Consider the following 27,493-nt stretch of genomic DNA (forward strand, 5'->3'; position numbering starts at 1 on the left):
GTGAGGTGTGAATTTATTTGGAAACACGCATGCTGTGAAGTATTGTGATCCGTTCGTGAGATGTTTGGGAAATATTTAGACTTAATTAAGGTAAAAAAAGACATTGCACGTATGTAAGAGTTCCAAAGCTCGAAGGGGAAATGCCGTCCCCTGGGAGTTGAGATTAAAAATCTGTCCCTGGCCCCTCGGCCAGGAAACATGTCGTGGGTGAGCTGGGCTCTTGTGCAGTGACAAAGACGTCCACCTCTAAGGCCTTCTCCCTCTCTGCACAGTTGGCTCCCTGTTGATAGAGGGACATGTTCTGAGAGAATCTGAGCCCCTTTGTTAATAGCTTTCAGTGCACAGGTTTCCTCTTCCTCTTTGGCACCAGGAGAGGACGCGGCTCTTCGTGAAGCACAGCAGGATGCTTCCCCCGCCTGCGGGCCTCGGGGCTCTTTCCCTCCACTGTCATCGTGCCTCTCACCAGCTCTGCCTGTCTTTCAGATCACCGAAGTGGCCTTGGAGTATAACAACTGTCACGGGGACGAGGTGGTGGAGCAGCTCCTGCAGCACCTGCGGCGGGCAGACACCCCGCTATTAAGGCCTCTAGCACCTGAACCCCCTGAGCAGCTGCCGGAGCCGCCGCTGATCACGGCATCCCCCTGCTGTAACACCGTGGTGCTGCCCCAGTGGCACTCCGTCTCCAGGACCCACAACGTCTGCGAGCTGTGTGTCAACCAGAGCACGGGGGGTGTCAGGCCGAGCTCGGTGGGCATGCCTCAGTGCAGCTTTTTTGAGATGGCGGCAGCTCTGGATTCTTTCTACCTCAAGGAGCAGACATTTTATCATGTGGCATCGGACAGCATAGAATGCAGCAATTTTCTGAGTTCCTATAGTCCCTTCAGCTACTACACTGCATGTTGCAGGACCATAAACAGGGCCGTGACGGGCTTCATTGATTCTGGACAAAGTGTCTTTGAAACCCCGACCATCACGTTTTCTTCCCTTGAGAAGAAATGTGAGGTTGATCCCCCAGGCTCCGTTCCTCACATTGAGGAGAACAGGTATCTCTTTCCTGAGGTGGACGTGAGTAGCACAAACTTCACAGGCCTGAGCTGCAGAACCAACAAGACCCTGAACATCTACCTTTTGGATTCAAATTTATTTTGGTTATATGCAGAGAGGCTGGGGGCTCCGAGTGCCACTCGGGTGAAGGAATTCGCCACGATTGTTGATGTGAAAGAAGAGTCTCACTATATCTTGGATCCAAAACAAGCTCTTATGAAGTTCACCCTAGGTACTGTGGGCAGTTTCCTTCCCCAAACATAAAAAGTTTTGCTTAACTTAATACTGGTCACTTTCATCCAGGATCTCAGTACATTTGGTCACGGGGGGACATCAGCTCTTTAGCTCATTTAAAATATATAGGCTGCAGTTGGTCATAATTTTAAAAGAAGCTCATTTTGTTTATTCATTGGAACAAACTTCCTAACTCCAAATTTTGGATAAGTTTGTCATGTAGCCCCTTGTGGGGGGTGGGGAGGTAGGTGGTCAAAGTTCCAGATTGATAGTGCTTGTCCCATTTCTAAATTGGAGTGGGCTGCATGGGGTGGGAACCTGGCCCCAGGGAAAGCAGTGTGGTGGAGAGTCATTCTGATGGGAGCATCCCAGGGGACTGATGAACATGAGCCCCCACAGCAGTGCCACTCTAAAGGAGCTTAGGAAGCAGTGAAACAGTAGAACCACCTGTCCTCCCTTTTGTCTCACAGGTTTGGATGTATGAATATCAAGGCCACAAAACCTAATTTGTTCTGTTGCTGTTTATACCTCCTTGAGAAACGCTGCTCTGACCTTTCGTGCCTTGATTGTAACAAACAAGCATCCAGTGCAATAAGTGTCCCCTTGCAAACCAGCAAAAACCACTTTGGGGGTGGGGGGCCCATTATGGGAAAGCATCTGCGAGCTTGCCCCTGGGGCTTGGCAGCCGCAGTAAACTAACCCATGCTGTCCTGTTCCCAGGACTTTGCTGACATACTTGATGTCCACACAAGGAAGTGAGAATTCAAAAGCCGTGTTAGTTCAGCCTCATTGGTAACACGGGGAAAGTCAGTGTTTGCCAAATGCAGACAGGAGGAATTTGGTAGGGAGGGAAACCTGTTATTTCCAAGTTTTAGAGGGTATGAAAGCAAGAGTAAACTCAGAGCCCCCTAAATAATAGTCTTTTTATCGGTCTTCTTTAAAGCCCAGGTGAAGCTTGTTTCTGATAATCGACACTTTTGGAAAGGCTTATGTAAATGTTGGTTTTTTTCCCCTGTCAAATTATATATTGAGATTTTATTTATTTATTCATGATAGAGACAGAGAGAGAGAGAGAGGCAGAGACACAGGCAGGGAGAAGCAGGCTCCATGTGGGGAGCCCAACGCGGGACTCGATCCCAGGGACTCCAGGATCAGCCCTGGGCCAAAGACAGGCGCCAAACTGCCGAGCCATCCAGGGATCCCCCCAAATTATATATTATAACCATGAAGCTCCTAAGTGTTGAAAGGAACCCTGTGAACCAATCACTTTATGAATTGCATTCTCCATTGATACTACAAATTGCACCTCATCTGTGTTTTCTAAAGTTACATTTTGGTGTACTGAATTTTCTTAAAGTGAAACAAGCCTGTGTTTTTGGAGTGTTCATTGGACTTCTGTGAATTCTGCTCAGTAATACTCAAGCATTCAGTGAGCTCATAATGGTATTCAATTTGAATTTAAGGGTCATCTGAAAGAAGCCTTCTTCAGAGTATCTACTGTGAAACACACACATCTAGCTCAGTTGTATTCCTGTAGTTGACGACCACATTTGTAAGGGTCCTTGTGAAAAAATACTTTGTGTCATTGATTTGCAGAGTTGACTTTTATGTTGGCTTCTCTTGGCCAGTTTAGGGATTTAGGCTTCATTTAGATGAGGAGAAAATTTTTGGTTTTATGTCTCAGAAACATAGCCAAGTAAGTTACTCAGATGTAGACAGTGACCTCTGTTTAGTATGCACATGACACCCTTCACTTCCTCTCCCCTCTTCAGAACACGTCTCTGTTCATCAAGACCTCAAAATAGAGAGGGTTAGAAGAAGGAGAAAGAAGGGAGAGCGCAGACCAGCCCTGCTTCAGACAACCAAGCAATCTGAGGACAGTGGAGTTTATGAGGAGAGGTGTCAGGTCAAGTTAGGCTTTAGTATTGCTTCTGGGTTATATATATAGGTTTTCCCACTAAATATAATTGAGTTTATTTTTCCTAAACTTTCAAGAAGGAAACTTGAAAAACTTGAATAAACAAAAACCATAGCTCCTTGTTCTTGAATTTATGAGCATGAGACACCTGTCCACTTGCAACAGCTTGTCTAGTAGCTGCCCTTGTAGTGATGTTTAAAGGTCTTAGAATTGGGGGGATCCCTGGGTGACTCAGTGGTTTAGTGCCTGCCTTTGGCCCAGGGCGTGATCCTGGAGTCCCGGGATTGAGTCCCATGTCGGGCTCCCGGCATGGAGCCTGCTTCTCCCTCCTCCTGTGTCTCTGCCTCTCTCTCTCTCTCTCTCTCTCTCTCTCTCTCATGAATAAATAAATAAATCTTAAAAAAAAATAAAAAAATAAAGGTCTTAGAATTGTAGGTTGAAATCTCTTAAAGATTGTGGCGTGTTGATCTGTGCAGTCTCGGGTGTCTATTTGTGGACCAGTCCTGTTAGAAAAAAGAGAATTCCTAGTCTGTAAATACTAGAGCATCTGATCCCGCACAGTGTTTTGTTACCTAAATCACCGTCTGGGGAGTTGTCTCAAAGCTACACCTGGTGCCATGCTGGGCAGTTGTAGTCAGGGTTTTACCTGGGCAGTTGCAGTCAGGGTTTTACCTGTAGAGGAAGTGTTAAAAATGTAAGCCTGTGAAGCCAGCCCAGGTTTTTAAATGTAGAGTTTAAAGTAGGCCAGCTATTCTCCCTGTACTTAGCAAAGAGCTGATCTCATTTTCTCTTTATTTTTAGAGTCTTTTATTCAAAACTTCAGCGTTCTCTACAGTCCCTTGAAAAGACATCTTATAGGAAGTGACTCTGCCCAGTTCCCTTCTCAGCATCTAATCACTGAAGTGACAACTGATACCTTTTGGGAAGTGGTCCTTCAAAAACAGGTATGGAATAATGAGAGAGACAAAAGTTAAGCCATCTCTCCCTTTTAAAATAATTCCCAGAGCTGCAGTTCCTGGGGTGAGCGTTCAGGTTTGATGAGCAGATTAATCTTGTGGCAGTCTTCTTGCACAATGCACATGAGTTGCACGGTGGTTTTCTAACTGCCAAAAGTCCTTAGAGAAGGCCCGTAATTGGAAAGCTCTAAAAATGAAATTTTTCATAATTGGTGCATAAGCAGCATTTCTTGAATGCCTGCTGGGTTCTAAGCACAATGAGGACATGAGCCCATTTCCGAGGCGCCAGTAACAGCCATCTTCCCTTCCCCCAGGACGTTTTGCTGCTTTATTATGCACAGTGGTGCGGCTTCTGTCCATCCCTCAATCATGTCTTTATCCAGCTAGCTCGCCTCCTGCCGTCGGACACATTCACTGTGGCAAGGTAAGGGAGCCTGCGGCACTTTGGGCTTGTGCCTGTCTCTCCTCCTTATGGCTTAGCCACTTGGTTTGCAGGGGTCTGCCCATTTTCCATTAACCCTGGGCAGGGTGCAATTTCATTGTCAGCTGAAAGCCATGAGCAAAACCTCACTGAAACCAAAGTTTTCCTGATGAGTTCTAAGTGTTCCTTCTATAGTGTCGAGTATGTTTAGCCCTGATTGAATTCATGGGAGGGTGAGTGTGGTGGGAGCAGTGCTGACCTGGTTGCTAAGACAACTCCTGGAGTGGCCAACTCCCCGGAATAGCATGGGAAGGGTGCCCATGGACTTGCATGGCGCTAGAGCCTCGGCCCAGAGAAAGGGGGCCGCTCCCTGATGTGCTGCCAACCAGCCCTGGAGCAGATCTCTCCACCAGGTCCGGGTTTCCCTTCTCGCTCCTAAAATTAGAAGGAAGGATTGGTTGATATCTGTGTGTTTTAGTTTCATGATTCCGTGGGTACTGGATGTGGCCTCTGTAGTAATCAAAACAGTTTTTAAATCGTTGTTTTATAGAAACAAGCCTTTAAAGTGTTTTTGGAAAAGGTACTAAGCTGTTCAGGGGGCGGGGGGGCTGTTTAGACTTCAGCCTTCCAGACAGAATTAAATATAAAAGATTAAATCATAGGAAAAAATAGCAGAACATAGAATATTGGGTTTGCTAGTTCCTTTGAGAGATGGAAACTTTCCAAAGTGAAGCAGTTACAAAAAATAATTAAAGATGAACGGATTCCACTAGATGAACGGATTCCACTCCGTGCAGTGAGAAAAATAAGGAAAGTAGGCTTTTAGAAAGGACACTAGCTATGTTTTACAGCCCCTGTATTTCACCCACTGGATCTGCTATAAGTAATGATTAGAGCCAAATTTGAGGGGTTACTTTGCAATGAGGTTTTTCTCTATACATGTTAACTGACCTTGTCAGAACATGCAGTGAAGCAGGTATAATTGTTGCTCTCTTTTTACTGAGGAGGAAACTGAGCCACAGAGGGAAGGTATTGCCCAGAGTCACATAGCCTGTCAGTGAAGGACAGGACTCCCAACTCCAGACCCTGAGAAAGAATAGGGGTTTAAGGAACTGCCGAGAGGGGAATGTGGTCTGTCCACACAGGGAAGTGTTCTTTAGCCTTAAAAAGGAGGGACATTCTGACACCTGACAACATGTATAACCTTTGAGGACTCAGTGCTAAATGAGGTACAAAGGGATGCGTACTGTGTTGATGTGAGGCACCCAGGCGAGTCAGATTCACAGAATCAGAAAGTAGATGGTGGGTGCGGGGGGAGTGGAGAGTGGGGAGCTGTTGAATGGAGAGAGAGTCTGTGTTTTGTAGGATGAAGAAACCGATGTGGAGTCGGGTGGGGTGATGGCCGCACAGCATCATGGGTGCACTTCATGCTGCTGAGCAGTGCGCTCAGAAATGGTCAGGCTGGGACATTTTGTGTGTATATTACCACAGTGAAAAACCACCTGGGGCGCAGGGGGAGACACAGCTGGGAGGGACTCCTGGGTGAAGAAGAGAGGTGAGGAGTAGGATTCTCCTGGAGGAGGAGAGTGTAAATACATAAGTAGGGAGAGTACAGTCTAGTCAGTGTAAATTAAAACAATAACAGTATCATTTACACTTATAGGTGCTGTTAAGTGACGGGAGTCTTGTGTTGATAGAGTCAAATGAAATTGGCACAGTCAGAAGTAGCTCATAGGATTAAGTGAATTCGGTGGAACCTTTTTGGAAAGCATGTTAGCAACATTTGTAAGAAAGCACAAAAATAGTTATGCATTTTTGCCCCAGTTAATTTCACTTTGGGGAATTAAGGAACTGGGACTTGGAGAGAAGCGTGAGCTGTCACTGTAGCGTGATTTATGTCCACCAGGAGAGCAGCGCCTAAGTAAATTGTGACTGGGAGTTTGAAGGGATTTTTACCCATTTATTAGAACAATGCTTTTCATATAATTAGTTGAAAAGAATCACATGTGAGATGTACGGATGCCGCTCTCCACAATATGTAGGCGTCTACACCAAGCTCGAATAAGAATCCCAGAAAGAAAGTCCTGATTAGCCCAGTGGAATTCTGAATGGAGGTTTATGATCATGTTTTTCTTCTGATTGTACATTTTTTCTGAAGTAAAACTCAGGAGAAAAAAAGTATTTGATGATAGACTAAAGCATTCAATAACCATTTATTTAGAAAACAGAACTCTGATGTTTTAAGTAGGCTGTCCCAGGCAGAGGCAGGAGTCCTGTTTTGTTAAATTGTGTAAAACCATTATAATTTGGTCATCCTTCTGGACAAATGCATTGCACTGATTCACTCCCACCCCTCATTATGCTTTCTGAAAGCTTGTTTCAAGTTAGTGATTAAAAAAATTGCCATCTTTTGTGTGCATTGTTTTTGATGATTGACATCGGAACCTCCTGGCCAAGTGGTCCTCCACTTGATCTGCTCCCCTCTTCTAGGATGTGTTTTGTTTTTGCACCATTTGAGCAAAACTTGCGGGCTGGGGTGGGGGACTGTTGCACGCTTAGCTGAGTGCCGGCTGCAGGAGGGGCCACTACTTCAATAGTAAAAAAGCACAGGTTGGGTAATTTAGCACAGATGTCATTTTCTGTATTAGAAAATTAATCTAAGATCTGCTAAGAAAGTCCATGTTTTGTAGCCTCCATCCAGATATACAAAACATAAATATAAAATAGAGTATAAGCTTTATTTTCTAATTTTCTTATGTCTTCAGAGGCTTGATGTATTTTGGACAATGATTTCCTTTTTCCAGAGCGAATTTGGGGAATTTCGGGATGGATACCCGACTCCATCAGGCGGGTAGACGGCCCCCAGCAATGTCAGTGAGCTTTTTGGGAAAGTTCATACTTACTCACAGGATATGTCACTTCCGCTCCATAAATTGAGTGGAAAGTGGCATGTTCTGGAAGAATCGGTTCTTCTTGCCTGAGTTGCAGCCAGCTTGCGTTGGTAGTGCTCTCCCTAAGAGGAGCTGATCAGTGGGGCCACAGAAAATACTCCAGGCTCTTCGTTATCAGGGAAGGTTCTTTCACGTTGGGAGTGTCCTGGACTGATCTTTAACTTTTTCTCATCTTTCCCTTTGCCAGGATTGATGTATCTCAGAATGACCTTCCATGGGAATTTATGGTCGACCGTCTTCCTACTGTCTTATTTTTTCCCTGCAACAGGTAATGCTGAGTTTTTTCAATATTTGGGCAGATGGGATCCTTTTGCCGAAAATGAAATGAGTTTAAGGTACTTTACAGAAGTGAAATGCAGATCATTAGCTATTACTAAATTATTTTGAATAAAATTACATTGCTCAAAATGTGCCATTAGGGACTAAGGGTAAAAGAGCTTTGGTGTCACAAGGTCACATGAGGTTTTGGTGAAAACTTTGCCCCTCCCAGAGTGTGGGGCACTCACGAACATGAATGTGGCCATCAGAGCTGGTGTGCCTTCTTGGCCTTGTGAGCATACAGTGGCTGGAAAGCAAAGAGCTGCATTCACGTGGGCCAGGTGACGGTAGCTCATCCGTTGGGCCTCCTGGATATCAGGCCCTGCCTGCCCCAGGCTCGTACGTTTGTCATTTTCCATGGAGTCCTGCTGGTGACTGCCTTGTCCCTCTTGTACAAGTTGGAAATGGAGACTCTCCTCCCCACTGCACCCCATCCTGGGATTCTAGGCGCCTTCTCCCCACTTATGCAAACATCTGTGAACATCCGCCCTGGGGCGGTCACCTTGATGTCTCCACATTTGTCTAAGCGGACTCTAAGTTCCGTGATGACAGCACCTACCCTGAAAGCCCAGCAGACGGGGATGGGACATCAGCAAAGGGACAGCCTAACTTGGCAATTAGTAAGTGTTGGATGCGGATGTTTTGGTAAAAGGGAAATTAACTCTTGGCCTTTGAAAGCTTGATAAACCAAATGTTCTGTCCCCTTTTTAAAAAGATTCCCTTTGTTTGTAGAAGGACGGGTCCTCAGGGACCAGTCACGCAGCTCTGACAGTATCTTTCCAGGGAGAAGCGTTTGCAGGATTATTTTAGTGAGGTTCCTAAGTCATACATAGGATGTCTCCGGTTCTCATTTCCTGCACTCACTTCTATTGTTCACTGCAGCCACTGCCATACTTTGTTTTTCTCCAAGAGAGTGCTTCCTTCATGGGGACTGAATCATTTCCTTGTTTTTTCCTCTTTATCTCAAGGAATTTTTGCTGGAATACTTCCTGGGGTAGTTGGGTCCTGTCACATCACATACTAAAAACAGAGTGTGACTCATCCTGTTCTGCTAACTGTCCTGATGAACCTTTTTCTTTCTAAGCATTTAAAGTGCCACACAGCCAAGGAATCCTGGATAGTAACACTAGCAATTTCATCTCTGTGGGATGGAGGTTGGACATGAAGTTGAATGAAGCATGGTTTTGGAATTTCAGACATGGTTTAGGAAAGTGATAAAGTCCTAACACCCAGCACAAGACACACAGAATCGTGTGCTTGGGAGACTGAGTTGGGCTGTGTGGGGAGGACTGATTTTTAATTAGAGAGTTGCTTGATGTCATCTTGGGCATGTGCACCGGTGCTCCCTGCAGCCCCTTCAACAATACTAGATACAAGAAGAGTGTCCAGCTCCTTGTTTATACAGAGCTTGGGAAACCATAGCCTTGCCACTCAGGAATAGAATTTTTCTTATTTCCTAAAAATAAAGAGTGGTCAGAAATGAAGTGAGCTCCTTGTCAGCTGGTCCAAGTTGAACGTTTGGTATACTCAGAAGGTGTAAATGGGCCAAGAGCAGGTGCAAGAGAGAAAATGAAAAGGATTTTTTCATGATGCTTATGTTTATATTATTTTTGGTGAAGAGAATATAAATATATATTTTAATGAGATATAAGTTCACAAATGTGCTAGGTTAAAGTGTGTGCAGTAAGTAGCAAGATGTTGACAGTTATTTTGGAGGAGGATTACAGGTGATGTGAGGGATGCCTCTTGTCTGTCTTGCAATTGGTCTCCAGTGAGCACATGTTTTATAGTCATTGAAGAGAGAAACTACATGAAAGAGCTTGTCCTCCCACATCGTGTGACCCTCCTCTCCCTGGCAGAGGCGGCATTCCTGCACAGGGGCGTCTGAGAACCACTCTTCCTTGCATGACATTTCCAAATTCAGGTGCTCTGGCGCGGGCCTGGGTGAGAACCCAGCTGGCTTACTGTAGTGTGTGCCCTGGGGAGGGCCTCACTTCTGTAGAGGAGCAGCCTGCCCTTAGTATCCTCAGTATCCTACCTCCTCTTTGGGAGTAGAGACCTTATACCCTGTCATGTTTTTGGGTTTATTTTATTTTATTTTATTTTTTTTAAAGATTTTATTTATTCATGAGAGAGGCAGAGAGGGGGAGGGGGCAGAAACACAGGCAGAGGGAGAAGCGGGCTCCATGCAGGGAGCCTGATGTGGGATTGGATCCCGGGATGCCAGGATCACACCCTGGGCTGAAGGCAGACGCTCAACTGCTGAGCCACCCAGGGATCCCATGTCATGTTTTTATTTAGCTGTTTAGGTGCTAGAGGTGTGTGAACACACTTCTAATGAATTTAGAGTGGAGTCAAACTTTGGGACCTTTTACTACAACGCTCTCAAAATAATTCCTTTTTGGAACTTTGTTCACAGCTTGTGTCCTTGTTACTTCCAAAAAGTTGGAAAGCCATTTAGCACACCCGTTTGGTAGATTCACAGAGATTGCTCCAGGGATCTGTCTCTAAAATAGCATCCTTACAGGTGTCATTCTCTGTAATGTAAACGTCTCCCCCACATACTTTGGTACCTAGGCAGCTCTCTCCTGGGGTCTTTCACAGTTACTCTATCCTGCAAGACCACGTTGGCATTGCATATCTTAGTGGCAGAGCCAGCCTCCTCTTGTACTTTGTTGCCCACGCTTCATGGGGGCCAGGAGGTTTTTTAGTCATCTGTTGAATGACTGGGAGGCCCCACTTGAAGCACACTTCTCTATGTTAAGAAAACCATGCTTTAAAGGGTGGGGTGTATGGTTATAAACTTACTGCAAATACCTGACTATTCCATTTATTTGAAAGTCTCTGTAAATGTATAAAATGGGGCATATGTGATTTTTTTCCTGTGATTTTTATTTCATTGGGAAAGAGCTACCCGCCCACAAAAGAACACCTTTTGTCTTTTCTTAGATATTTGACCACTGGTTTTGCGTGTGGAAAGTGTGTGTAAGCTTTTAATGAGTGGTTTCTGAGAATACCACAGAATAATATGATTGTTTTTAGGCTAACACTCAGCAGTCAGGTAGCTCGTGCCATCCATACAGCAGTCCCCTGAGAGCAGTGATGCTCTTATTACTCCTTTTATGGATGAGGCAGTACAGGGGCTCAGGGGGGGTCACTCGTCTGGGCGCTTGTGACAGCGAGTGAAGCCTTGTGAGTCTGCCCGGCAGGTGGCTCTGGGGCCCTTAGATGTGATACAAATTTTGGTCATCAGACAGTTAATTGACAACTTCTAAAAAGGAATTTTGTACATCAGGGCTTGCAACAAAGCTTTGGGGGAACCCCCTTCATATGTCACTTTCCTTCCTTATTCTGTGTTCTCAGAGCAGGGCAGCCTTAACTTCTCGGAGTCCTGTGGTTGGTGTTCTTGTCAGGGGTCAGGGCTTGAGTGGTACCTTCCCCATTGTGGTAATAAAAATGTCTCCAGATGTTGCCAGATACCCTGGGTGGGGGGGTATAGTTACCCTCTGTTAAGAACTTGTGCCTTGGATAATGTGTAATAAATGCCAGCTGAAGAAATCCGGCTGTGTTCCGTCTTTCTTATTGCACCAAGCACTGTGGATGGCCACGGAGTGACACAGGTGATGTCCTGCCCCAGCACGTCCTTCCTTACACACCACTGGGCCTCTCAGAGCTCGCAGAGGCCCCTCTGTCCACGTGCTGCCAGTGCCCTCCAGCCCTGCCATAAGGCCTGGGAGCTGCTTGTCTTTCTTGGAAGTTTGTTCTCAGAAACTGAGCTCTTTGTCCTTAGAAGCAGACACACATTTGAGATAAGTCACCTTAATTACAAAATGAGCATATGGGACATCCTCAGCTTTGTAGAAGAGTTTTTGCCCAGAAACCTTTTCCTGGCTGACTTGTATTAAGCAAAATCCTCAATGTCTTTTGCTGGGAAGCAAGCAGCCCGGCCTTTGGTAGCAGTGTGGTTTGGACTAAGAATGTTGATGGGATTCTCACCTCTGACTCCTTTCCCTTTCTCTCCAGAAAGGACCGTAGTGTGAAATACCCTGAAGACCTTCCTGTCACCCTTCCCAACCTGCTGAGGTTCATTTTGCATCACTCAGACCCTGCTTCTACCCCCCAGAACTTAGCTAACCCTCCTACCAAAGAGTGTCTTCAGAGCGAGGCAGTCTTCCAGCAGGGGCACATCTCCCATTTGGAGAGAGAGATCCAGAAACTGAGGGCGGAGATCAGCACCCTTCAGCGAGCACAAGTGCAGGTGGAGGCCCAGCTGTCCAGTGCGCGCAGGGACGAGCACCGGCTGCTCCGGCAGAAGCAGACCCTGGAGAAGCAGCACAGCCTGCTTCAGCTACACAGCGAGCAGCTGCAGACCCTGTACGAGCAGAAAACTCATGAGCTCGAGGAGGTGGCCCGGAAGCTCCAGGAGCTGGCCGACGCCTCGGAAAACCTCCTCACTGAGAACACATGGCTCAAGATCTTGGTGGCGACCATGGAACGGAAGCTGGAGGGCAAGGATGGAGCCGAAAACCTCACTCCCCCCAAAGAGGCAGGCTCTGGCCACCCCAACCCTTCGGGTGTCCCCCGGCTACCTGGCAGCAGCCCCCAACCTTCCAACAGCAGCTCCACGCTGGCGTCTGAAAGGAGCAATGAGAACAGGACAGACTAACTTTTACAATGACATGAATAAATCAGAGATGGAAACTGTACTTTGGGAATATATTTATGCAAATTTTATTGAAATTTATTGTAAATAAAGATTTTCTCAGTGGTCTAGAAAATCAACTTGAATGTCATTCAGCTTTTATTGAACAGGGATGACATCCCTTCCACTTATTGCACAAACTTGGTAGCTTGAGACAAACAGTAGCACAGTCCATTTGAACATTTGTCTGAAAAGTTAGTCCGTGTTTTAGTGGCTCAGTGTCAAGAGTTCCCTCCCCATCCCCCTCCTGTTGCTTCTGTGATGCCATGCAGGATGAAAGGCTGATTTCCTGACTGACCCGTCAGAGGACCAGAACACAACAGTTGGGCTATTCAGAAAGAATTCAACGACAGGTCAGAACTAAGCCATGTGAGTGTGCAGCCCTGGCGTCTATGCTAAAAAAAGTAGCTATTGATAAATAGGAACAGTGAGAGCTATTATGTGGTTGTTCTCGGCCTTCCCAGGCACACCCAGTTGCCTCGCAGACACCCCCAGCAGTGCCCCCTGCGCCCACGACCCTGACCCGGCACTGGGCACTGCCACTGTAAAGATGTTGCTCCTGGCCACTGGGGCATAGGTGGGACGAGGAACCTCCAGGAGCGAAACCCAGGAGAAAGTGAGTGTTCACCATTTCAAAACCAGAACTTCATTGGCCCCGTGAAAACCTTAGGGCAAGTCTGACAGGCAAGCGGTCGTGTTCAGGGTGAGCCCTGCAGGGTCCCCCGGTTCCCCGGGTGAAGACAGCCTGAGTGTATGCTGCTGGCTGCGGAAAAGTAGAGGTAGAAAGCCTGGAAGTTCTGAGATGCGAGCGGAATGGGTCAGACACCCCTTACACCTTGCACACTGGTCTCCAGAGCCCGTCATCAGAAACCCAGCCTTCTCTCCGATCTCCCACAGGGCACCCTTGAAAGCGCTGGCCCCCTCCAGCCTGTGGGGCCTTGGAGGATCTCCAGGAGAGATCATTTAGGGGCCAAGGGCAGCTCTCCGGTACTAAATAAAGCCCAGTTGCCTTGCAGAGGCTCCTCAGTACCCCCTGGGGCATCTCCTGTGGGCTACCCAACTACCACCCAGCTACAGAGCTGTGCTTCTCCCAACCCCCAAGCTAATACTTCGTGTTTGACCCCCAATTTAAGGGTGTGCTGCTAAAATGAAGTGTTCCCTAAGCTCGCTCCTCCAGGTTCCAGGAAGCAGATCATTAGTTCAACATGCTTGTTAGAGACTTGAGTGGGGCCCGAAGAGCTGCCGGCACCCTGACCAGCGCTCCGTGGTTCAGCCTGGGGCTGGTCCCCAGTTTATTACCATAGATGCCAACACAAGTCACGTTTGAATCACGGTAGTGGGGAACGTGCTCATGGTGGTGGGATCAATAATCTCAGCGAGCTCACTGAAGTGGTACCACAGGGGACACCTTGGAGATGCAGATTGTGGGGATGCTGGCCCGACAGCCACCAGCAACTCTCGGTCTTCGTGAAAACCTCGTCCTGAACCTGAAACTCCCTCTCCCCGTTGCACCCTCCCCCGGAGGGGGGGCCCACTCAGGGTGCTCATGCACTTGGGGGCTCTTAGAGCAGGGTCACAGGGGAAAGTGAAGTCCCCTCCCCAGCAGGTGGGTGGTGCTCAGAGAAGAAAGAAAACGTGTGTGTGTGTGAAAAGGAGGAGGGGGGGGACCCTCAAAGTCCCCTCCCCCACCCCTCCAGTGCAGAAAGTATTAAATACAACAAACAAAACCCACAATTTCCTCTTTCCTGGGCCAGCTGGGTTTCAGATAAAAGGTAGCCGCCACAGGCTGTGGTGTTTGTAGCAAAAGCCTATGCCAAGTAATGCTGGGTGAGGACAGCACAGGGGAGTGCTCAGCATGCTCATGAAACTGCTCTGCCACCAGGCCGCCTGGCAGCCCTCGGGACGCGCGTCAGCGCGCCCTGACGCGTCCTTCACCGGCTCTCAGGCAGCGGTGGTGGCTTCCTTGCAATAACTCCACTCTCGACAGGAACTGGCATTTAGCGACCCAAAGAGAGGGGGGCATGGTTCTTCCATCCACCGCTAACCAAGCAGAAATCACCAAAGCACCCCAGCTGGTGAGCCATGAGCCTTAAGACAGGTCACGTCCTCTGCCTACACACACAGGTATATTAGAGGTCCCTGCCAAGGGCAGCGTGGGCCTTCCGTGTCTAAGACACGCCCCCATAGCCTTGAGTCAGCTTATTACTACAGCCAGTCCCATGTGCTCTACACAGTATTTTTAAAAAATCAGCAAAAAAGGCTTAAGCACATGCTTCCGGGGCCTATTTACAGTTCACAGGTTTGTGAGTTCACGCATTACAGTAGTAGCTCCATCAAAAACAGGCTCAGCTAAACATTCAAGTAACAAAAGCACTACAGGGTCGTGAGCCCCAGCAAGGTCAGGCCTGCCCACTGCCTGCAATGGGCAGTCCCACCAGGAGGCCAGGGGGAGGCCCAGGGCCACCGTGTCCTGGCTAAGGACAGCCAAGATCTCGGGAGTCCGTGCAGGCGGTGATGAAGCCCAGCGAGGCCATGCTGGCAAGTGTCAAGCCTTCCTCAGCAAGCGCATCTGTGGTTTTGCCCCTCCCCTGCCTCTCAGGGGGGCTGCACACAGGCCTCGGGGTCGGGGCCCCGGCATCCCAGCTCAGCCGTGGACTTCTGGACCATTCGGGGTCAGCTTGGCCTTCCGCTCCACGCATGGTCCCTTGGCGGAGTACTGCACCAGCAGGAAGGGCTCCTTGGTCTCGCCATCCCCCACGATGCTCTCCTCGTCTTCTGACTGGCTGATGCGCTGCAGCCGCAGGTAGCACCAGCAGCCCAGGATCAAGGCCCCCAGGGCCGCAATGGCGATGAGGATGACGATGACCGTGACCACACCCGTGGTGGGGCTGTGGTCCATTATAGACATGGTCAGCGCCTGGAGGGGGCTTCCGCAGGAGGAAGCTCGTGGGGCAGTCTGCTCAGCGAGGCTGGAACTCAGGCTGGACACGAGAGCCCTGAAAGACAAAGCAGCGTGAGGCGCCCCTGGGGACCCCACGGGGCCCTGACAGCTCACCACCTCGGGGTGGCCGGGGGCAGGCGATGGCCTCTCCCGAAGGGTCTGTTTTTAATCAGGTCTTAAGCCTGACCATCCCGCCCTCATCCTGGTGGAAAGCACGCTGGTGGGCTCTCACTGTTCGTAGCTTGTGACATCACGAGCGTTGTCTTCGCTCACACTACCCCCTTCCACGTCCTACCCTGGACACCATCAATGCTCCTGCTGCCAGATGGGAGCCCCTCTCCCCACTCAACCAAGAAGCAGGGAAGGGGGCCCATGCCCTGCACCCCACTGGAAGCTGGAAGAGGGTCTGTTTAAGGTGAATGTTCTGAAGGCCCCGTGTTGGTAGGTGTTCGGTAACCACTCAGGGACCGAGGAGCCAGTACTTTGTGACGGCCAGACACAAAGGGACAGGAAGCGGGGAAATGACTTAGTCCCTTTCTCAACCACGCGACAGATGCAACTCAGCTGGGTCCTCCAGAACACCTGGGAGAGGGTGCAGCAGAAGAAAGCCTTTGTCCACAAGGGAACGGTGACCAGCCTGGAAAGAGCACTCAGCAGCCAGGTCCTAGAACGTGGAGGCGCTCAGGACAGCCTCAGGGAGGGCAAGCATGAGGGGACAGACCTACCCTCCCGCAGTGAGCTCAGCCCCCAGGTCCAGGACCCAGACTGCAGACAGCTCCCCACACCAGCGCCTCTCACTACAAATGCATGAGGGCCATGCCAGGAACACGGGACTGGGTGCCAAGATGCTATGTCGGGCAGGGCAGGCAATGCCCAGGGAGGTAAGGCCGACACTGAGCCAGCAGGAAGAGCCAGGCCCCAGGGAGGAGCATTCTGGCTGGGGAATGGCAGGAGAGGGCCTGCTGGCAAGTGCAGGGGCGGAGGGCGGTGGGTGGCCGGAGCATCAGCTGGTGGATGGGGGCCAGGAGGGCACACTGGACCACCACCTCCTGGCCGCTGCCAACCTCACACAAGCCCCTGCAGCTCGCTGAGCCTCAGAGCCCTCCTCTGTTGCTGCTGAGGGGTGAAGGCGAGCCAGCCAGCGGTGGGAAGCGCAGCAGGGAGAAGAAACCTCGACTCTCTAGGTGACCACTCGCTGAGGCTGGAGGTGCCCAAGCTAGCAGGCTCCCCAGGTCCCAAGACCCTGCCCCTTGCAACATCTCCTCCTCGCCAAAAATGAAGCAAATAACAGTAACGAGCCCCTGCGTGTTGGAGAAGCCGGTGCCACGCTCGGTGCTCAGTAAGGGCTGGCCGCTGAATTCAGCTCCCGGGAAAGGTGGACGTTAACACAGGGAGGCAGCGTTGGAAGGGAAGGTTTTCCCTCCCGACAGGATGGAACCTGCCGTCCTTGAGCAATAACGGCCTTAATTAGAAGTGATTCTTACCCACACCGAGGAGACTCGAGGAGACTCCCGGCCCATCCAAGTCCAGGCGTGCCTGAAGGTCAAAGGCAGCTACGTCCACGCCCCTGGAGTCTGTCCAGGGACCAGCGCCGCTCCCCCCAGGATGGCCCTGCCACCTGTGCCCACATCCGCAGAGGTGCCCTGGGCAGGAGGGGGGCGATCCCCCTTCTTTCCAACTGCAGGGTCAGGCTGCCGCTGCCACTCTCGGCAGGCTCCCTGGCCCCCCTGTGTGGGTCCACTGCAGCCGATGCCCCCGTCACCCAGAGGAGAAGCCCAAGTCCTCCTGGGGACCTACAGGGCCTGACCGAGGTGTCCCCAGGCCCAGCTTCTCCCCAGCCACACTGACCCTGCCGCCTCTGACCTCCAGGCCTTTCGCCAGGCAGGTCTCTGCCCCGCCTCTCTGCTCCGCTCACCCTGCTCAAGGGTTCCCAGCCAGGGTGACTAAGCCTCCCAGAGGACATCTGGTAATGTGTGGAGACATTTTTGTTGTCACGGCTGACAGTGAGAGATTCTACTGGTATGGAGTGGACAGAGACCGAGGATGTGCTAAACATCCCGTGGTGCAGGGGACAGCCCCCACTAACAGGGATCCGGCCCCAAATATCAACAGTGTGGAGGGTGGTCAGTCCAGCTCAGGGAGGGACGCCTTCCAGGCCCCGCAGCCCAGGAAGGTCTCATCCTGCAACTGCACCTGCGCCCTCCAGGGCCCTTGCCTCAGTGCAACCCTGGCTTCCACAGCACGGCCATCTGGTTGGCACCTGCCTCCCCCATCAGGCTCCAGGAAGGGCCCTGCACACTTGCATGCTGCCAAGTGCACAGCCTATCCTGGCCTCTTCCCTGGCACCTCCAGGGCTGCCATCAGCTCCCCCCACCCCTCTTGGCCTGTCCCCTCGGGCCTCCAGACAGGACAGGTCTCCTCCCTACCCCTTGATGGCCCATAAGCCCTGTGGGGTGAACCTGTCCCCAACCCCCTGCTCTCCGCGCGAGGGAGAACACTCACCTGCCTTGTCCCTCCCCCTGGACCTCTTGGGTCCAGTGCCTGCTGGGGTGCCTGCCCTCCTACCAGGCCCCTGGATAGGAAGGAAACGCAGTATCAATTCAGAACGGGAAGTATGTGTGTGTTTGGGGGCAGGAAGTAGGAAATCAAACAATGCAAGCAAGCCCTGGGGTGGGGGGGTGTTCCCAGGGGACAAACCTGCCAGGGAGCCTCACCAGTCCGGGAGGGAGCCGCGTGGTCCTGATGGGAAAACTGAGGCAGGGGCCGCTCTAGCTCAAAGGGACCCTTTGAGAGGACGGGTGACCTCAAAACCCTGTCTGCTGTCCCGGGGCCAGGCCAGGAGGACTCCCCCACAAGTGCACAGAGCCAGGTGACCAAGCCATGGGCATGCCTGGCTGTGCTCGCTGACCACCCCCCCCCCCCCCCATGCATTTGTTTGTCCCTGCATTCACGCAGCAGGTATTTCCTGAGAAATGACCGTTTAAAAACTCTGCTCACATCATCCACTGCTCAGAACCCTTCCTGGCATCAGCAGAGAATCAAAACTCCCAGCCTCCCCAGGCTTCTTCACACCCTCCCCGCCTTCCCAACTCAAGGCCTCTGAACTTTCTGTTCCTTCTACCTGGAATGTTCTTCTCTGTCTCATGACTAGCTGGCTCCTTCCTGTTATTTGGGACTTTCTCTGTGGGTGCCTCTGGGAGGGTACCTTCCCAGACTACCCTGGCTCCAGATGCGCCACCACCCCACATATGCCACTGCCTTGCATTGCACGGCTTCATTTTATTCCCTAGTGCTCTCTGCTACCTGAAATTCTCTCAGGTCGAGAACATGCTTCCTTGGCTGCTGTTGCCTTGGTGGACTCTGAATCTGTAAGAGGAGGGCACTGTCCCTCTGGCCCACCATGGATCCCCAGCCCTTTATCAGCACACAGCAGGTGCTCAATAAATGTGTTCCAAGCCCAGAGACCCTGCCCTCATGGGGATCATGGTCTGCAGCCCCCACCCCTGAGCCAGCTCTCCAACCCAAAGCTACTCCCGGGACCCTCCACGTGGGTCCCCCCACCTGCCCCAACAGACCCCAAGAAGCTGGCATCCTGAGTGTGTGAGGGCAGGCGGATTCCCAGCAGGCCTGAGCCCTGAAGGGGCAACTGTCTCCACGTGCTGGGGGGCAGGGAGGGGAGGAAGCCACAGAGAATCAGAGCCCAGAGGGAATGTGAAGCGTGATGGCACTGGCTGGTTTTCCCTGAGCCCCGGTGTCCTGGGCTGGACCCTACCTGCTTGCTTTGCCTCCCCTGGCTTCCCTCCTCCCCTTCTGAGCCAAGGTATCTCCTGCAGGTCAGCTGACCCTTCACCCTGATCCAGGAAGGGCCACACCTGGGCTGGGTTGATGCCCAGGATGGCACCTGGGAAACCTGCACCCCCCCCCCCGCCCCAGAACCTAAGTAGTTTAACACTCATTCCATACAATTGTTTCATCCAACAACCCTGCGGCTCACACTGCTCACAGCTCTGGGTTCCATATTAGCAACTGAGGCACGGAGTTTGAGTGGACTGCCCGAGTGAGGAGACAACACGCAGGACCTGACCCTACCTGGGGCCCAGAGATCAAAAGAAGGGGTCTTCCAAGTGCAGAGGGCAGGCCCACCTGGTGGCCAGAGCCCAGCCAGGCGCCTGCAGGCTCTGGGTGCTCTGGGGGTGGGTGACAGGGCATCCTCCCCCAGCCCAACCTCTGCAGCATCACCTTGCCAGCTCTCTCATTCAGGACAAGGGCTGGCATTGGGATCCCCCAAAACACATAGGACCAATCCTCCACCCTCCCGCTCCGTGGCCCTGGCCCTCAGATCTCACCCACAGCTCCTGGAAAAAACAAGCTCTAAAGCCTAGCCTCGCCAGTCTGTGGGCACCCTCGGAGCTCCCCACTCCCTGCCCCCTTGCCCCCTGGTGGGTTCAAAAGGACAGTTGCAGGTAGACGCCTTCCACTGTCCTGCTGTCCCTCAGAGTTCATGGTTTAGGTCTTCCCCAATGTAACGCTGGGTTCCAGTTACCTGCCTCTTTGTGAGGCCCCCAAAGTGAGCCCTAGTTAGCCCCAGGCCACGGGTGACTTTACACACTCGGGCCCAGGTGGACCACAGCTAATGGCAGAGCAGATTCAAATCCCCGCCATCCTCCCGCCCCTACTGGGAGCTGTTCTGACCTAGCCAAGCAAACTGCTCCTAAATGGCAGAGTCGCAGTGTGCAAAACGGGAATGAGGTCCTGACCTCAGCAGCCAGACTGTGGGGAGGATGAGCAGTGATAAGAAATATGGAAACAGAAAGGCCAAGGGGCCACCGGGTTTGCACCGTCACCAGGCACTACGCCTTTCTTGGTGCCTGAGGGAGGACAGTGAGCCCTTAGTATCACCTCCGCCATCCACCAAGGACCCACCTCCCAGGAGGGTAGGCAGCCTGGTCCGGGCTGACACCACAAATAGCCTCTCCCTCAAGGACACCTGCCACCTTCTTCTCGCTTAACTGGGCATATCATGGGTGTCACCACGCCCAGCAGGACACCAGCTTGCCACCCCCACCCTTCTGCTTATCGGGGGCCAACCCCTCCACCTGGGGTGGGATGGGGCAGGGGGCTTGCAGGAGTGCTGCTAGGGGTTAAGCCATGCCCTTGGGCAACAAAGCCACCTGCAAGGTGTGCCAACAAGCCGGACTCAGCCTCCAGGGGACTGCAGTTCACAAACCAGAAACGTCTGCTGCCTAGTTTCTGATTAGGAACGTAGGATGGCATATAGAGGACAGGGCACTGGTGGCCACAGTCGGGACGCAGGTGAAACATCTCTGCGCCAGGCCCAAGCAGGCACTGGGACCCAGGGACGCATGTCACAAGGCTCCTGCCCTCCAAAAACCAGGACCAAGAACAGCAGGGCAGGGATGCCAATGGGAAACTAAGCGTTCCACGTAGCCGGTGCCATCTCAGCCTCCCATCACCCACCCAATCACACCCCATCCTCTAGAAGAGGAAGCTTGCACCAGAACCCCCTAGGTTCCCTGGGGGCAGAAGAGGAAGCTGGTGCACTTAGCCCAGGGACTGCCCCAAGCTCAGGCTGGGTCTCCTGGGGCCCCAGCCTGAGGCTCATGCCCCCACCCTGTGAATCAGCCACTGGTCACTCTCACAGGGTCAGCCCCACTTGGCCAAACAACTTTGGTAATAACAGCAGATGCCTGACGAAAGTTGTGGAGGATTCCAGACACCTGGCGGCTCAGCACTTCCCACGGACCCTCTCCTCTCCGCCTCAAAGCAACCCTAGTGTTATTACTACGCCCACTCTGCAGATAAGGGATCCGCGGCTCAGAGAAGTCGAGCCAACTGCCCAAGGTCGCACAGCTCAAAAGTAGCCGCAGCAGGAATCAAACCCAAAGCAGCCCGGATCCCGCATCCCAGATGTCGACCCTGGCACAGAAGTGTCACGTTCCTGACCCCGCAGCGCCCCACTCCCCTGCCTGAGGCTCAGGGGCCAGGTGAACCCCAGTGCGGCCCCGCAGGGACAAGGGCTCGATGCTGGGGACACAGGGATGACAGGCGGCCGGCAGCTACCGCGTGCCGAGCGCGGGCGACGTGCAGGCGCGGTGCCAGGCGAGCTCCAGAGCTCCAGCGCCTCTCATCTCACCCTCTGCCAGGCGACGCCGTCTCCCCCACTCTGACGCTGGAGGGAGGGAGGCAGGGGCCCGGCCCCCGGGGCGACAGCTGGAAAAGCAACTCCAGTCGGCCCGACTGGGGCGGGGAGGGCCGGGGAACCGCGACACCCAGTCGTGCCCACGCCGCGCAGTCACCGCCGACGGAACTCGGCGGCCCGTCCTCAGTCTCCGCACCTGCGAAATGGGCGCAGGCCCCGCACTCCCACCCGTAGCCCGCGGAGCCCTCGGCGGCGGGGCGGGGCGGGGGGCGGGCGGCGCGGGGGGGACCGCCCCGGAGGATGCCAGGACGCCCGCCTCCTCCGTTAATTTTAAACATCCCGAGGCGCCCCGAGGAACCCGGCGGCCGGCCGGGGGCGCGGAACTGCGGGCTGCGGCGTGGGGAGGCCCGGGGAGGGGGGAGGCCCGGGGAGGGGGGACGCCCGCCCGCCGCCGCCCGCCGCCGCCCCCCGCCGCCTCCTTTGTCCCGATCTCGCCGCAGCGCAGCGGACAAAGAACCGCCGCCCGCGGGCGCGGCCCCCGCGCGACCTGCCCCAGCCGTGCCCCCGCCCGGGCCGCCCCTCCCCCGCCGCGGGGAGCACCCCCTCCGCGCCGCCCCCCAGCCCGGCCGCGCCGCCCGGCGCGCCCCCGCCCGCCCCGCCCGCCCCTCCCGCCAGCCCGGCCCCGCTCACCATGGCGCCGCCCGCAGCCCGGCGATCGCCCCGCAGCAGCCCCGGGCCCGGCTCCGCCCGCCCGCCCGGTCCGGCCGCCGCGCACCGTCGGGACGCAGCAGCCCCGCTCTGCGGCGGGCGGGGCACCCAGGCTCCGCCCCTCGGGGGCGTGGCCCGCGCGGGGGAGCCAATGGGAGCCCGCGCTGGGACGGCGGGGCGGGGCCGGCCGAGGCGGGTCACGTGCGCGCGGGGCCCCGGCGGCTCCGGCGGGGCGGGGGCTGCGCGCAGCTGGCGGCCCCGGGGGCGGAGGGCGGGTGGGTGCGGGGCGCCCCTGCAGCCCTCCCTCCCACGCCCCGAGGCACAGGGGAAACTGAGGCAGGCATAGAGCGCCGTGCACCCTGGGGCCAGGAGGGAGGCGAGACCTGGGCGTTGAACCTCCTGGTTTGGGGAAGGAGCAGGTCATTCACTCACTCACTCACTCATTCATGCATCATCCGTGCGTCGGTTCCCTCCACCCTGCGGAGCACCCCCCCCCCCCCCCCACACACACACACGGGTGCCGGGTTCGCGGGGGGCTGTGCAAACAGCCGGGAGCAAGACCCGCACGGACCCTGCCCGCGCGGAGCTCTCCTTCGGGGGCCAGCTGAGGCTGCAGGCACTTCGCACGCCTTGGCCCATCGCAGTCAGGGTGCTCAGCCTTGGCCCATCGCAGTCAGGGTGCTCAGCCTTGGCCCATTGCAGTCAGGGTGCTCAGCCTTGGCCCATCGCAGTCAGGGTGCTCACTCCTTGATTAGGCTCCCACCGACGGCCGCGCCCTGTGTTAATGGCTCAACACATTGTACAGACTGGACCCCGCGGAGGAGGGACTCACCCATTTTACGGATGAGGAACCCGAGGTCCCGAAGTGCTGAAGCACCGCAGTCCCCTCGTGATGGAGGCCGAATTCGGGGCCAGGCCTGTCCGCCTGCCTGCACACACGGAGGTGCCTGCTAGTGCGCTCATCTGCACTGGTCCACCCAAGAAGGCAGTGCAGCCAGAGGACAGTCTCTTGGTGGCCAGCTGGGGGCAACAGGAGGGGTGACAGAGGGTCCTTCAAGTCCTCAGGGCGCTCACGGCTTGGAAGGCAGGAGGGGCGCAGGTAGGGAGTCCCTAGTCCTGGGAGCTGGAGCGTGTGTCTGCTTGTAAATGTTTTTCTCGGCCCAAGCAAAGGCTCTGGGAGAAGATGGAGGGCCCAGCTCACAGGCCCGGGGCCAGGCCCTGCTCACAGTCCCCACTCCAGCGTGGCTGGTGGCTGGCCTCTCCCTGCAGGCACCCCCTGCCCTGAGGCCTTGGCCAGTGCCATTTCCTCCTGCTGCAACATTCTTGCCTTCATCTTTCAGGTATCCACCCAAGAGCAGGCCCCTTCATTATTCTCCCTCCCCGTGCATTGTGAAATGGTACGTTTTTGAGGGTGTGTGATTCACTTTTGTTCGGTCTCTCCCACCAGGCCTGGGTCTGTGCTGTTCACTGCCATGTCTGCTGAACAGAACACACAGTAGGTCCTGCATACAGGGCTGATGAGTGAGTGAGTGAACTCCAGGCCTGGCACAGCTACACCCTAGCTAAGGGAGTCGGGTGCAAACGGTGAACCAGAGGTGAAGCGGAAATGGGGGACAGAGAAGCAGAGAGAAGCCCAGCTCCAGGTTAGCTACCCTCGAGGCCAGATCAAGCATCTCAGAACAGCTCCGGTTCCTGGCTCTGCCCCGCGCGCTGCCTTCAAAGGCTCCTGCGGGGTCACACACCTAGGAGCCCAGAGCAGGAGGAAGCAGGTTCTTCCCACAGAGCCAGTTCCAGAAGACTCTGAAGTCCCAGCCTTGAGTTGGCAGAGAGCTCATTAGCAGGCTCAGAACCCAAGAGCCAGGACTGGCAGATGACGGGAGAGGTAGGGACACTTTGGGGGGAAAGACTGGGTTGGGAATTAGTGAGGGGAATGGCATAGGACATAGAAGTTGAAAGACCAGCCTTTCCTGCTGGGCAGCTTTGAAAAAGCAGCCTACCCCTCTCTATCCTTCAATATCTGAAAATTATCTGAAAATGGGTGTGGAAGTAAGGTCTTCATCACAGCGTGGGTGTGAGCCCATCAAGGGTTTTAGGGCAGAGAAAGCAATCCTATGCATTCACTATTAACATTAGTAACAGGGTCAGACAGGTGTGGGGTGAACTTGGGCTTCCCTGTGGGAAATCAGACCTCTCTGGGCCACAGGCTTCTTGTCCCATCAAACCTACCTGTGGGATGCTGAGAGGTGGGGAGCTGGGAGCCGCTGACCTGGGACCAGCCTTCATCTTGCCCCGAGTGAGCTGTTTCAGTAACAACAGAGTGATAAGTCATAATAATAGCAGGAAACAGCAAGTACCACATATGCATAAGCACAATTTAATCCTATTTTACAGATGGGGAAACTGAGGCACAGAACTCGTCTGGAGGTCTTGTTGAAATGCAGGTTATGGCTCAGTAACTCTGGGCCTGAGGTTCTGCATTCCTCACAAGCTCCCAGGTGATGCTGAAGGTTTGTGAACCACACTCGGAGCAATGAGGGGCCACTCTCTAGACACTCACTAGGGTTCACACAAAGTGGTGAGCACTGAGCCTCATGTCACCCCACTGGGTAGGCTGCAGAGTCCAGCACTTAACCTCCGCTCTCACAGCCTGCCTGGCCCCAGCTCAATCCCCTGCAGAGCAGAAGCAGGAAGTATAGCTCCCCTCCCCAAGCCCGTTTCCTCTCTCAGGGCCCCTACCATCTCCCTGGGAGGTGACATCTGGCCCTTAGAACCTCCCAGCCCCCAGCATCCCAGGGGTCCTCCCTGTTGATGGCAGGAGCTTCTCAGTTGCTCATTAGCCAGGAAGATAATTACAGGCGGGGGATGAGTTCACCCTGGCTCCCTGGGGCTTGCTGGGGCCCAGCTGGGCCTGCCCCATGCTAGCCCTCCCTGTGCCTGCTTCCCTGGGGTGCTGGAACATGGGAGGGGCTTCGGGGGGTGGGTAGAGCAGTCTCAGTCTGCCTCCGGAGACTCCTCTGGCTGAGCCTCCCTGCCTAGCTGGGGCTCTCAAGGCCTAAGGCATCCCCCCTACCCCCCCTTAAGGGTTCCAGGCCTAAAAACAAAATGAAAACTGCTTGGCCAGAGGGGAGTTTCCTGAAGGGTGAGAGGTGACCCACTGATGAGTTCTGCAGGGTGAGGTTAGGGTGGGTCACAGAGAAGGTGGGCACCTAGCTCTGAATCACACAGCAATTCTCCTTCAAGGGGAAAAAGTTTCACTTACGGTTATGCAGCTTTCACATCCCCTGAGCCCTGGTGCAGCCCTGATAGACAGTCAGGAGGGGGATGCCGGGGTGGATCAGCGGTTGAACCTCTGCCTTTGGCTCAGGGCATGATCCTGGGGTCCTGGGATCCAGTCCCGCATCAGGCTCCCTGCATGGGGCCTGCTTCTCCCTCTGCCTGTGTCTCTGCTTCTCTCTGTGGCTCTCATGAATAAATTAAAAAAAATATATATATATATAAAAGACAGCCAGGAGGGAGCAGGCCTTGGGCTCACAGTCTTGCTCCGCCTCCACTCTTGAGCCAGAATTTCACAGCCTGTTGTTTTCTGCCTATTTATGTTTACAGTCTCCTATTTGTGGCACAGGTATCACTTTTCCATTTATGGTAGTAACATACCCATTCTTTTTAAAATTAATCTATTTGGGGGGGGGAGATGTGAGTCACCTTAAAGCAGAATGTAATAGAAGTAGCTGTAGAGGTGGCATGGGGACGTGGAAGCAGTGGGGATGGTGGCAGACGGTTGGATGAGGTGAGGAACCTGTTGGAGCTGAGCCACCCACAGCTCAGGCTCCCCGCCATACCCGGCCTGCAGGGTGCAGCTGAGCCCCAGCTGGGAGACCGAGATGTCCCCGGGGCTCCAGTGTCCGCAAGAAAATTCTATCTGGGTGGTCATGGGTTGTGTAGGAGCTGGGTCGGCTCTGGTCTTCATTCCTGGGGTCTGTGGTGTCAGTGTGATGAGCAGACCAAGGGAGGGGGGATCAGCATGCCTCACCACACCCCTGCTTCCCTGGGGCTGCCCTATGTTTCCATCCTTGTACTCCCCCTCCCCCCACCACGCTTGACCGCCCATTAATCCACCCGGTCACTAAGTCATTCATCCAACCAGTCTTTATTGGGCACCTGCTATGTGCTGAGCCCTGTGCTGGGCACTGGGGAGATAGCCCTGAGCCAGACATGTAGAACTCAGGTTATGAACTTGAGGTACACAGAATTATGGGCACATCAGAACTCAGATCATGGTGTATTCTCTTTGGTCCTTGCATGACCCGCTCTTATTAAAAATTTCTGCAATTAAAAATAACCCCAATAGGGGGATGCCTGGGTGGCTCAGCGGTTGAGCATCTGCCTTTGACTCAGGGCGTGATCCTGGCATCCCGGGATCGAGTCCCACATCGGGCTCTCTGTGGGGAGCCTGCTTCTCCCTCTGCCTGTGTCTCTGCCTCTCTCTGAATGTCTCTCATGAATAAATAAATACAATCTTTAACAAATAAAATAAAATGACCCCAATCATGTAATGCACACCCACCAGCCCGTCGATCAAGAGCTAGGACCCTAACAAAGGCCAACATCTGATCCAGAGGTACCCCCATCCCATCCCTGCCCTGAATCCTGTCCTCTTCACTCCCTGCTTTCATGTTTGTCCAGCTTATTCATATCTACATCCTAAAAGTACACAGGCACACCTTGGAAATACTGTCGGTTTTGTTCCAGACCAACGCAGTAAAGCAAATATCACAATAAAGCAAGTTGGATGAATTTTTTTAAATTTCCCAGTGCATGTCAGAGTTATGTCCATGCTGTAATGAAGTCTATTAAGTGTGCAATAACATTATGTCTTAAAAATAAACAATGCACATGCCTTAATTGAAAAAATTTCTTTATTGCTAAGAAACACTAGCCATCATCTGAGCTTTAAGCGAGTCATAATCCTTTGGCTGATGTAGAGTCTTGCCTCAGTGTTGAAGGGTGCGGACTGGTCCGGCTGGTGGGTGCCGAAGGTGGGGGTGGCCGTGGCAGTTTCCTAAAATAAAACCATGAAGTCTGCTGCACCTATGGATTCCTCTTTTCCTAAACAATTTCTCTGTAGCATGTGATGCTCCCT

At 53.4% G+C, this 27,493-nt stretch overlaps 2 protein-coding genes across 5 annotated transcripts in view; one reads left to right on the forward strand and one right to left on the reverse strand.

Moving 5' to 3' along the window:
• Nucleotides 1-12,624, forward strand: part of TXNDC11 (thioredoxin domain containing 11) — a 64,934-nt gene extending 52,310 nt beyond the window's left edge. For all 4 annotated transcript variants that reach the window (XM_072753844.1, XM_072753842.1, XM_072753841.1 and 1 more), the window contains 5 exons: nucleotides 484-1,276; nucleotides 3,998-4,140; nucleotides 4,467-4,576; nucleotides 7,712-7,792; nucleotides 11,866-12,624. In XM_072753844.1, coding sequence (XP_072609945.1) covers nucleotides 484-1,276; nucleotides 3,998-4,140; nucleotides 4,467-4,576; nucleotides 7,712-7,792; nucleotides 11,866-12,508 — 1,770 coding nt within the window. In that variant the 3' untranslated portion in view covers nucleotides 12,509-12,624. The remainder of the gene's footprint in view (nucleotides 1-483; nucleotides 1,277-3,997; nucleotides 4,141-4,466; nucleotides 4,577-7,711; nucleotides 7,793-11,865) is intronic.
• On the reverse strand, nucleotides 12,550-22,446 carry SNN (stannin). Its single transcript, XM_072753845.1, has 2 exons — nucleotides 22,336-22,446; nucleotides 12,550-15,540 (listed from the first exon to the last, which is right to left on the reverse strand). The coding sequence occupies exon 2, from the start codon at nucleotides 15,450-15,452 to the stop codon at nucleotides 15,189-15,191; it is 264 nt and encodes an 87-aa protein (XP_072609946.1). The 5' UTR covers nucleotides 15,453-15,540; nucleotides 22,336-22,446; the 3' UTR covers nucleotides 12,550-15,188.
• Between the last annotated feature and the right edge of the window lie 5,047 nt (nucleotides 22,447-27,493).

This window comes from Vulpes vulpes, chromosome 3 (genome assembly GCF_048418805.1).
Source record: "Vulpes vulpes isolate BD-2025 chromosome 3, VulVul3, whole genome shotgun sequence".
Lineage (NCBI taxonomy): Eukaryota > Metazoa > Chordata > Mammalia > Carnivora > Canidae > Vulpes > Vulpes vulpes.

Coding starts and splice junctions, on each gene's coding strand:
- SNN (XM_072753845.1), bottom strand. CDS start 15,452: ATGTCTATAATGGACCACAGCCCCACCACGGGTGTGGTCACGGTCATC.